Consider the following 11,884-nt stretch of genomic DNA (forward strand, 5'->3'; position numbering starts at 1 on the left):
TTTTAAAACCCAGAGCTTGTTAATCCCACCTGTGGGATGGACTTTTTGATGTGAAAAGAAAGTCCTGAACTGGGAGGAGCTGGTGACGTAGATTTGGAGACACAAGAGAGAGGCAGAAGAAACTTTTTTTTGGAAGCAGCACCTCGTGGAGAGAGAGAGACTAAGAGAATTGCTGGTGGCTGCTTTGAATTGCCCTGGACTTTTGAGACCTGCCCCCTGAGCTGCCAAGGACAGAGGAGACATGGCTGTTTTGCTGGTACTTTGTCTGTCTGTTTTGATGTTATTTTGCCAGATTTGTCCACTGGTGAAAGACAGTCCTTTTGTTGAAGAAGTCCTGGAACCTGGCTGTTCGCTAAGAAGCCCTGAGACTGTCCTGCAGACAGAGAGTGAATACTGTCCACTGGTGAGGGACAGTGCTGTTGTTGCAGGGGTCTGGAGACTGTCCTGCAGACAGAATGAATACTGTCCACTGGTGAAGGACAGTGCTGTTGTTGCAGGGGTCTGGGAGCCTTTCTGTTGGTTCAGAAGCCCTGAAGAAGGATTTTCTTGTATGTTTACAGAAATCCTGGGAGAGGGCTTTGCTAATGTGTTCAGGGGTTCTAGGACTGTTCTACAGACAGAGGATAAATTCATGAAGGGATTGGCAATGTACCTTATGGCCTTGCTAAGCCTTGTCTCCCCGGGAACTAAGATTGCTGAGAACTTGCCTCCTGTCAAGATGAAGAAAAGACCTCCATTTGGGTATTAAGTGCTGTGTTTAAACTTGATGTAACTCTGGGGTAGATTCAATTGTGATCCAGGGGTGGGGAACTTTTGACCTTATGTTTGGAAACTAATCTCCATTTGAGAAGAGGGACTTTGTGGTGGACTTAATTAAGGTATAGCCTAGGGGTGGAGAAGTATTTAGAACAGAGACTTTGTAATTGATTGAATAATCAGAAGGTCCTGGGGTGGGGTAGTCCTTGGAGATTATTTAATCACATTTAGTAAATGCTGTATTTGGAATGATGTCATGTTTTGATCTTCTCTGTTCTTGGTTGGTCACTGAATAAAATGGAGAGCACCTATGCTGGTATTCTGAACCTTGGGAAGTTGCCTTTCCTTGGCATTATATTACACCCACCAAATGGGATAAGTGGTTATCCAGCCTGCGCTTGAAGACTTCCCACTGAGGGAGATCTTATTACATCCTAAGTAGCCTATTACACTTGTAAATAGCAACCAAAATTTGCATCTTTACAATTTTCACTATCCCTTTTAGTTCTACCTTCTGGGGCCAAACCAAACAAGTCATATGTTTCTATGACAAATTACAGTACTCTTTCCTAAGACTTGTTGCATGAATAAATTTACAAATCAGCGAAGAAATTGTTCAAATCTTCCCCCTCCTATTTTTTGGTTCATAAAAATTACTGTATATTATGCCTAGTTAGGAGACAGCAAAGTAGAGCAGTGGATAGAGTGCAAGGCTTGAAATCTGAGAGACATCCTTCTGAATTCAAATCTGCCCTCAGACTAATAAGTATTAATTGTGTGACCTCGGGCAAGTCACTTAACCCTGTTTGTCTCAGTTTCCTCACCTATAAAATGAGCTGGACAGGGGCAGCTAGGTGATGCAATGAATAGAACACTGGCCCTGGAGTCAGGAGGACCTGAATTCAAATCCGGCCTCAGACACTTGACACACTTACTAGCCATGTGACTTTGGGCAAGTCACTTAACCCCAATTGCCCTCCAAAAAAAAAAGTGTTAAGTCCTGTCCTGGGGAAAATGGATCCATCCAGACCTGGAAGGGCGAAAACAGTCAGAACGAGAACGTGGTCAACCCTCAGCAGAGAGGCGCGAAGGCTGACATTCCGCGCATGCGGGTTGGCGACCAGACGAACGCAGGTGCAACTGAAACCTTAAAGAGGGAAGGTGGGGGGTGTGGAAGATGAAGGAAAACAAGTCAAGCCCCTGCGCACGCCGGCGCAGAAAGGCACCTCCCCCGCCCCCCGCCCTCGTTCGGTGAGAGACGGCGCGTGACGCATGACGTGAGCTGCTGTGCGCATCCTTACTCTTCAGAAGTGTTAAGTTCTCGCCTTTGGAGTAGGTTGGGAACGGGGGAGGGAGGGGGAGGCAAGTTTGTTTTTTTAAGTGTGGGACGAGAAGGGGGAAAAAGAAGAGAAGCAGGGCGAGAGGAATGTCCTACGGTGGCCGCGGAGGGACGACTGCTACGGTTCCCTCACTGGGACAAACGCTTCCCACGAACGGCCTAGGGTTCCCCTTTCCCAGCTGGGCCATACCTGGTTGGGGCCCATGAGGGGCATACACGGGCGGGGGCCCCCAGCGGCCTCCCCCGGGCCCTGGGCCTGACCCTCTTGGTGACCTTCCTCCCTCCGAGGACCTGGCACCATGCGGCCTCCACCCTCGTTCCGCCGCTCCGGCCTCGAGGGACAGCAGGGGCCCCAGCAGCGACGGCCCCCGGCCCTGGCCTCCTCCCCGCCGGCCCCCGGCCCTGGGCCCTGGGACTACCACCCCGCCGCGGAGGCCGCGCACGGTGAGCGAATCGGCCTGGGCCTGACGGGGAAGGGGCGGGAGCTAACCAGGGAACTCCAGGAGAGGGAAGAGGGGCGTATCCGGGGTCGGGGGTCAGAAGATGGGCATTTGGAGGAAGGACAAGTAAGACTTAGGAGGGGTAGTTGCCCGATGACGATGAGGGAAGGGGAGGACCCCCATCGATTCCACTGAGGCCTCCTCTGCTCCTTCCGAGAGAGGGGGCGGGGAGCGGTCTAGGCCTCCCTAATCTGGAACGCAGTAACTGAACTGAATTTACTCCCTCCTCTCCCTGCTCCTTCCTTGCCTGCTTTGCAGGGGAAGGGAAACCGCTTTTCATTTCCCCAGTGAAGAGAGAGGGAAGAAACGTATTGGTCACATGGATAAATCATTTGAAAAAAAATGTTGTTTGGTTTTTTTTTTTTTTCAATTTCTCTTCTCTTTCTCAATTTCTCTTTCGGCATAGAAACCAACTCAGAGTGGAGGATGGGATGCAAAAGTTAGATCAGGGTTTGTTTTTTTAAGAGTAGGGGGTCAGGCGCCTGAACCCCGACCTTTGGTTTCTATTTGTGTTTCTCCTTGCCTCCACGGTTGTTTGAGGAGGCTGAGTAAAATTAATTGAAGTGCACACTAACCGCTCCTCATTTATATATGGAATTCCAAAACTGATGGGCATAGTCTGTTCCACATGAAAGACCTGGTCATAGAGGCTTTTTCTTGTCTCTGCTTTATAATCCCAGGCTCTTAACGTAACACATTCCAACATTTTTCTTCTTAAGGTCAGTACATCACAAATGTAATGCCATGGGGAAGCCTAGAATTTCAGAGCAGAATGAATCCTTGTGTATGTCAGATTACACGTGGGTATTTCTGCTTCACAGGCCCTCTTGGAGCAAAGGGACTGAGATTAAATGTGTTGTGCACCATATTTACAAAGTAAATAAATGAATAATAAATAATGTGTAAAGTTGCATTGCTTAGGGGGTTTCCTAAATGTATCACACTTTTATGAGTAGGTATATAAGATAATAAAAATTAACTCCCATCATAGTGTAACTAAAGATTAGCATCACATTTGTTAAAAATAAATGAAAAGTCATGATTCATACTCAAATCTGTTTTAAGACCTATCATCAATAAATAAACATTTCATAAGTACCTAGTATGTACCAGGCACTGTGCTAAGCGCTTTAAAATGATTAAAATGTGTTTATAGAGGAAACTCAAGTGCTTCAAAAATACTGACAATTAAGTCTTCTTATATCTCTGTTCTCCAAGGAAATTATCCCTTTTATAGATAAGAAAAGTCTCAGAGAATGACTTTCTAGACTTAGCACATGGAAATGAAGAACAGACCAGATGTCATATGGAAAAATGGACCAAAGCCAACTACTTTATTTTCTGAAAAGTTTAGTAAAATAATTATATTTTTGTGGTATAATTATATTAAAATGCAACAATTAACTTTGGTGTCAAAAATTTGACTTTTAATTGAAGATTAATCAGAGTGTATCTCATAGTGCTTCACAAATTGATGGTAGGAAAAAGAATAGAACTGTCTGTAAGCAAAATCAGTGATAAAATCTCCCAGTTTAACAGTGGAAAAAATAGTCCACTTTGTTCTCATTAACCCTGAAATATATCGTAATGCACCGATTTATGGGAAAAATCAAGACACTAGTTGTTTAATAACATTGTCAAATGAGGGCATTGTCATCTCATAATTCTTGGAAATTGGCATGTCTAAGACATGGCAAAAAAGGGCAGCTAATAGACTTAAACTAACTGTCAACCAGGTTGCAGTGTCTTCATGAAAGTAAGTATATTGGGGATATTCTCTAGGAGATCTTGAAGGGAAGGGAAAGCAAATAAAGATATTTTGAAGCAAACAGACCAGATCAGGTGTGGGGAACCTGTTCCCTCAAGGCCACATGAGGTCCTCTAGGTTCTTGGGTTTGTGGCCTTTTGACCAAGTCCAAATTTTACAGAACAAATCCTTTTATTAAGGGGATTTGTTCTGTGAAGTTTAGATTTGGTCAAAGGATCACTCTTGAGGACCTAGAGGGCCACATGTGGCCTAGAGGCCAAAGGTTCCCCACTCCTGAACCAGATGATAACACTGAAGCCCTATAGTGCTTAGGTAGATGCTGTATAGGAATCTTCAGGCACCACCTTCTGCACCATGGAAGCAAGGAGCTTGTTCTGTTCTATGGACATACAAGTCAGTAGGTTAAACCAGTGAGAGTTGCATCTTTTTTCTGCTTGGTAGGCTTTCAATTTCATTTGTAACAGAATTTCATCTTTTATCCTTATTGGGATTTTTTAATTCACTTAGAGCTTTTCCATAAAAAAAAGCAGCAAACTACAATATTAGAGTAACAGTTTATATATCTGCTCTCACTATTAAAAACAACAAAGTATTCAGAACTTGCAGTTGTGTATTCTTGGAAGATCCTACTGACTGAATGAATAGCCTTGAACTTAAGTGAAACTATGACTAAGACTGATATTGTGGAGTTGGGCAAATGTTTAAACCTTGTGCTTATCTTAATTGGAAAAACATAAAATTGTTTAATAAATCCATAATCTATCATTAATAGTATGCTAGATCCTAAAGAGCAGTTACAGATGATTACTTGTACTTGCTATGTATCCTTTAAGTGCTTTGAGATCTCAGAAAAATGTTGCTGTTGGTGATGGCTTAGGCCCTAGGCCCAAGAGGCAGATTAATATTGTTATGTAGAGGGGCGGCCAGGTAGCACAGCGAGTAAGAGCACCAGCTCCAGTGTTGAGAAGCTCTGGAGATCGAATCCCGGGCTCGGACACTTAGCACCCACCCAGAAACACCTGGCTGTGTAACCTTGAGCAAGTTACTTAACCCCGATTGCTTAAAAAAAAAAAAAAGAACTAGTCACCTCTGACTTTCATTCTGCTATCACTCATAAGAGAGGGGTACTTTAATCTTGTGGAAACAAAATTCCTCCCATTGTTTCCCACAATTTAAAAAATATATATATTGTTATGTAGAGTGAGAAACTTGAAAAGAATTAAAAGAACCTGAGTTTCTGTTTTGTTCTTCCTTCATTGTTTCTCACTGAATTCCTAGCATTTCACCCTGATAAAACACTAGGGATATATTAAAGAATATGGGAGAGATTTGTTTTTTCTTTCTGCTCCTAAATCTCTCTTTTGTATGATGACTGGGGGAAATAGTTCAGTGATCACTTTTGGGTCCTGTGTGACTCATACTTTTTTTTGCCTAATACTCCCTTAGATTAGGCATCTAGGTGGCCAGGTACATATCAGACGTTAGCTGTGTGATCCTGGGCATGTCACTTAACCTCTCTGACCTTCGATTCCCTCATCTACAAAATAGGGATAAAAATAGGGCATACCTTTCCAGAGTTGTTATGAGGATAAAATTTTTTTGTAAAGCACTTTGCTAGTTGTTGATGATGTTTTGCCTTTTTTTTTGGTCCAGATCAGTGGTTTCATTTTCCAACAGTTCTAAAACTTCAGTGTTAGTCAATTGCCTAAGGCACTGAGAACCTGGGTGGTTTGTCCTTGGTCACACATGTGTGATATATGTGTCAGGGTTTAAATCCAAGTTTTCTTGACTTTGAGGTCTGCCCTCAATTTGCTAGACCATAGCTGCCTCTTTATAGTTTGCTTTCCATGAGTTTGTACTTTACAATGCAGTGATAAAGCATGTTAGTGCCCAGCCTTCAACTATAGTCTTTAGGAGCTCCTTATTCTGGGTAGCACTTCTAAAATATCCTTGAACTCTTTAGGCTTCTGAGGGGACCCAAATCTGTCTACCTTAGTAAGATTCTGATTTTTTTTTTTTTAAGCAGTCGGGGTTAAGTTATTTTGTGTGGGTGTTAAGATCCTGATTTTTAACCCTACTCTCACCCTACTTTCCCATTGGATTCTAAACTCCGTCCTGAGTCATATCTATTTTCGTATCTTCTAATGCTTAAGATAATACCTTGTACATGGCAAATGCCTAATAAATTTTATCTCAATTGAACTAGAAAATCCCTTAGATATAATCTAAGCCGGCCCCTTTACTTTTCAAGTGGGGAAACTGAAATCCAGAAACATGAAGTGATTTACACTTGTTCATGGTAAAAACAGCCTACCTAGTAAGTGGTAGATCCAGAAAAGAGTAATTTAAGTACATAGGGCACCTGAATTCAAATCCCTGTTCCTTGGGTCCCTAAGCTCTGATCTTCATTTTCTTCATAAGTATAATAAGGCAACCAGAACAGATGATTCTAAGATTCCTTCTAGCTTTAACTTTTATGATCTCTGAAGTCTAGAACTCTCATGTTTTGACTCTCAAGCTACTATTCTGTCTGCCATAAAGACTTGTTTGTGTGTTTCATTATTAAAAGTCTAATGCGAATGTCTTTAGGATTTATCTGCTATTTCTATTAGATTGTAAACTTCCTCAGGGCAAAGACCCATTTTAGTTTGGTTCCTTACAGCTGAATTGCTTTTTCTTTTTGTTGCTTTTTTTTCTTCCTATAGGCATGTGCCTCCCTGGAAGATCAGCAGAGAGTTCACAGGCCTAGGCTCTTCACTTCTGTTCCTTGCCAATGGATGATGCTTATTATGCACACAGTCTGTCCTCTAGAACTCAGTGAGCCGTGGGGTACCCAATGCCTGTAATTCCCATACCCCGGCGTGTCCGGTCTTTCCACGGCCCCCATACCACATGCCTGCATTCCGCCTGTGGGCCTGTAAGAACCACTCATTTAGTGCGTACCAAGTACAACAACTTCGACATCTATTTGAAGTCTCGATGGATGTATGGATTTATCCGCTTCCTGCTCTACTTCAGCTGCAGCCTGTTTACCTCCATCCTCTGGGTGGCGCTCTCCATCCTGTTTTGCCTTCAATACCTTGGCATCCGCATCTTTCTGCGTTTCCAGTACAAGCTGTCCATCATTCTCCTACTGCTGGGACGAAGGCGGGTTGATTTCAGCTTGATGAATGAGCTGCTCATTTATGGGATTCATGTGACTATGCTGCTGGTGGGAGGTCTGGGCTGGTGTTTCATGGTCTTTGTGGACATGTAAATAGGAGGTGTGCATGCAGGCTTGGGCAGCTGTGACTACATCTGATGTATCCACTTTCTCCTTTGGTTTAATTTATTTATTTATGACTGATATATGTATATGCAGTATATAGATATTTTCTTTGGTAAAGACAATGACCTGTCTGAAATGAAATGACACGGGGAATGTTGGGTCATTTTTCCTTCTGTTTGTCTCCCATCCCAAAGACGGATTTTTCACCATACCAAACAAAGCAAGTAGTGCCCTGATCAGAGGCAGTATTTTTATTTGCTCTCTGACCATCTTACTGTGTTTATGGCATGGGAAAGAAAAGGGCTGTGACATTTGTAAAGGCAAAATCAAGGCTCTCTCCTTCTCTTTGCTTTTTGGCTCTTAGCTTCCCCTCCCCCTGCTGCTACATTGTATTCTTCCTCTTTCCTCTATTTTAATGTAGTTTATGTTCACTTTTAATAAATATAATGCAGTAGGGTCCTCTTTATCAAGTCTGCACTTTCAGGACCTTGGTGTGGCTTCCTCTTCTCCTTACCAGTTTCACATTTTGGGGTATTTCTCTTAACCTACCAAAGGAATGAGACATGCCTCAACAGTTTTGCTCTGTGTGCTGGCCAAGGAGCAAGCCTGAAAGCACTTCCCTTCCCTGTGGGCCAAACGTCCACGTCCATTCTTCTTCCTTAGTGTTCCTAATCCCTACCCTGCCTTAGGAAAAAGTTGGACTCCACTTTAGTAATGCGATGCACTGCCATTAAACCACTTGCATGGCCCTGGATTTCTAGAATGTTTGCACAGGTCTGGTGCAAGTTCATATTTCTTCTATTAAACAAAGAGCTATAATTGAGAAGTGAAATGATGAGGTTGAATGGTAGTTCAAACCTAGAGGGAAGTGAATAATTTTGTTTGGTTACAACCAGATTTGGTGTTTCGCAGACCTAGGTCCAGTCTGAAAGCAAACTGAAGCAAACAGTGCCAAGATCTTTATTCAGGGAGTCTGGTTCTAATGCCATAGCTCATAAGAGAGCTGTGTTCTCTGAGCACTGTAAGTTTCAGTGGTGCCAAATTCAGAAGCAAAGCAAATATAGAGCCCTTTGTGCATCAGTGGCCAGGTCTGTAGAGAATGCAATATTACATCATAAAATATTTTAATCTATCTAAACTCACTTTTCTGGGAAAGCTGATAAATGTTTTAGTTGCTTTGGAGAGATTTTAATTCATTTCTTTTGCAGAAATCTCTTAGAATTTGACTTCTTTCTGAAACACCAGTTACCTGAAATCTTTAGACAGATAATGCTAAAGCCAGTTGCCAGTTATTTGTCATGGAAAATGTTTTTTTAAAGCATTTCTTCTAAATTTTAAGGCATTTGAATGAATATTGAATCTTTGTTTATTAAGGGCTTGTCTGCTCTGTATTTCCTGCCTTGGTTGCTATGAAAGCATTTAAGACATAAGATGAATTCAGGTACATAAAGAGATGCAGGAACAGATGGACTACAAAGGAACAAAGATCCTATTTTCATTGGAATACCTTTAAATAACAAGGAAGGAAAGTAAAATATACAAGAAAATCTTTCTGTCACCATACTCTACTAGGTCTTTTTATACTGTGGCTAGGATAACTACTTGAGGGAAGCTATTATTGGTTATTGAGAGGATAATTAGTAAGCCAATGCTGGTCACCCATTCCCTTTCCACCTAAAATCATTATCTCTGAATTTTATGCATATGTGTGGTAATCAAAGTGAAAAAATTGCATTCTCATTTGACACAAGCCTCAGCACATATAACCTTTTCCGGGACAAGGGCAAAAAAACTGACTGGGGGGCAGAGAAACTCTTTTCTAAGCCTAGTTGTGAGGATAGATTGTAAGGAAAAAGGCATGTCATTTGACAAACTTAAGAAAGTTCAAATCAGGGAAAATTGTGGTTGTAGAAAAACTTGCTCTTTGAAATTTTTTTTAAGGTTTTCTCTGCAAAAAAAAAAAAATGTTTTTAAGGTGGTTAAATAAACTGGCTAAGCAAAGCTAGTTTTAGAACTTGATTATGTGATGGGCAGATATGATAGCTTTAAATGCATTGATTTCATTTTTACTGCCTGCTAAAAATCTTATTGCACTAGTCATGCATACATATTATTTTTTCAAAAAAATGTTTTTTTTTTAATTCATTCAACCTAAATCCACTAAAAAACATTCATGTCTTTAAAGTGGAGCTCCCTATCGGATGCACTGATTGAGGGTTCTAGTATGTGTGTGCGTTTTAACAAAGTCCTGATAGCAGGAAGAATCTTGCTATTTAGCCAATGAATGTATAAACAGTGATGCAAGTATTTGAATTGTACCTTGAATTGACTTTGGAACACACAAAAAAACAAACAGCTCAATGTCTTGAGTGCCTGTTAAATTCTTTATGAGACGTACCACCTGCATTAAACTTATTTTTTTAATGTGTTGATGGAGTGATTGCTTATATTCAAATGTATTTCAGTTATACTGTTTATAGGGAACTAACAAGCAAAATTGCAGTTTTTATTGTTTGAAAAAGTTGTCAGGGGCAGCTAGGTAGCTCAGTGAATAGAGCACCCACCCTGGAATCAGGAGGACCTGAGTTCAAATGTGACCTCAGACATTTAACACTAGCTGTGTGACATTGGGCAAGTCACTTAATCCCAATTGCCTTGCTTCCAAAAAAAAAAGCAAAATAAATTTTTAAAAATAAGTTGTAAGGTTAGTTAAAAAGATCTTTCTAGGGGCGGCTAGGTGGCACAGCAAGAGCGCCAGCCCAGGAGTCAGGAGGACCCAGGATGGGTTCCAGCCTCAGATACTTAACACCCACACAAAATAAATGGCCATGTAACCTTGGGCAAGTTACTTAACCCCAATTGCTTTAAAAAAAAAAAAAAGATCTTTCTAGGCTTTTGGGTAGCTTTATTACATGGGAAAAACTCTTGCATCTCTTTTTATCTGCCAACTCATAGGTTCTATTCTTATTTTGAAGCAGTTTTAAAGTTTAGTGCAATAAATTGCAGAAATAAGTACATTTAAATTATTTGAATGGACTTTTCAGAAAAAAATAAGCTACTTTAGTATGTACAGCTTTTGATGTCAGAATTTTTGCTGTTCAATTTACCTTTTAAAACAAAATAGTATTGTATCAAGCTTAAAAGAGGGTACTGAAATGGTTTTACTAAAACTAAGTAAGGATGGTCACAAGTGGCTGTGTCAGCTGTCTACTTAATTATATGGGAACAAATTAGATTATTTAAAAAGGCCACTTTTGAAATCTGTTAGTGATAGGTCTTTCAATCTGCTCTAATCCAATAGACCTCATTCTCCAGTGTAATGCTTTCCTTTGCCTAGCTTTAGATTAAAATTGCTATAAATATGCCAGGTTTCTTATCTAGTTAATCTTACTGCTTTCCATAGAAAATCAATTATTCTTATTTGTAAATATTTAGAAAGCCAGGACTATATGTTCACTGTAGGATGCAAACACTTAAAAGAAGCACTGACAATTCCTAGTAGGAGCTCCTATCTTATGACAATATGCTTGTTCACTTTTATTTTTAACATAGTGAATTTTAGGTGGGTTTTTTGAAAGACACATAAATTGAAGACGTGGAATAAAGGTTTAGTATACACAGACTGAGCTTTATGCACTAAAATCTGAGGAGCCTCAGAATGCCTCTCCTGTTTACTGCAGGATGACATTTGAGTGTAGTCAGGAGAAAAAGCCAGTCCATTATCTAAAGGCAAGTGAGTTAGGGCATGAGAATAGTTCATAAACAAAAAAAGCTTGGGACCTTCCAGGAAAGGCTTAACTGGCCACATTGGGATAATGAGAGCAGCCTAGCCCTTTCATGACTTCAGAGGATTAGAGTTAGACCCCATCCATGCATACGGCATGTTATTTTGACAGGGTAGTATTTGTTTTAGTTATATTTTGCCAGCCAGACACATTGTCCTGCTATCTAAATGAACCGTATGGTCTCCCTCCTTTTGACAGGTTCACAGTTTTACAAAGATTTACCTTTCTTGGGGATTCTGGAGACATGCTGAGCTTTTACAAGTTAGAGGTTGGGTATTTACTAAAAGGGCAGAGTTATGCATCTTCCTTTTCCTCTGTCCTATTCGTATCTTTAATGAGCTGGACAGATAGCTCTGCTTTGCCAACAAATGTGCTATTTACTGTTTACTAGAGCATCCACTGTGACAAATAAACAGAAGACTGTTTCAGAGGAAACACTGTTGACTGATTAAGGCACTGTTCATAGGA

At 40.9% G+C, this 11,884-nt stretch overlaps 1 protein-coding gene across 3 annotated transcripts; it reads left to right on the plus strand.

Annotated features, from left to right (window-relative positions):
- Positions 1 to 1,881: 1,881 nt before the first annotated feature.
- Positions 1,882 to 10,059, plus strand: TMEM250 (transmembrane protein 250). 3 transcript variants are annotated; one of them, XM_069108374.1, is made up of 2 exons: positions 1,882 to 2,539; positions 7,069 to 10,059. In XM_069108374.1, exon 2 carries the CDS (start codon positions 7,200 to 7,202, stop codon positions 7,617 to 7,619), a length of 420 nt encoding a protein of 139 aa, XP_068964475.1. In that variant the 5' UTR covers positions 1,882 to 2,539; positions 7,069 to 7,199; the 3' UTR covers positions 7,620 to 10,059. The 3 variants fall into 3 exon arrangements, with proteins under 3 accessions (XP_068964475.1, XP_068964476.1, XP_068964477.1); XM_069108375.1 differs by having other exon boundaries at positions 1,882 to 2,088; XM_069108376.1 differs by having other exon boundaries at positions 1,882 to 2,068.
- The last annotated feature ends 1,825 nt before the right edge of the window (positions 10,060 to 11,884 follow it).

Source organism: Petaurus breviceps, unplaced genomic scaffold, assembly GCF_028583685.1.
Source record: "Petaurus breviceps papuanus isolate PSGF00001 unplaced genomic scaffold, PetGlider_PUasm1.0 90383, whole genome shotgun sequence".
NCBI lineage: Eukaryota > Metazoa > Chordata > Mammalia > Diprotodontia > Petauridae > Petaurus > Petaurus breviceps.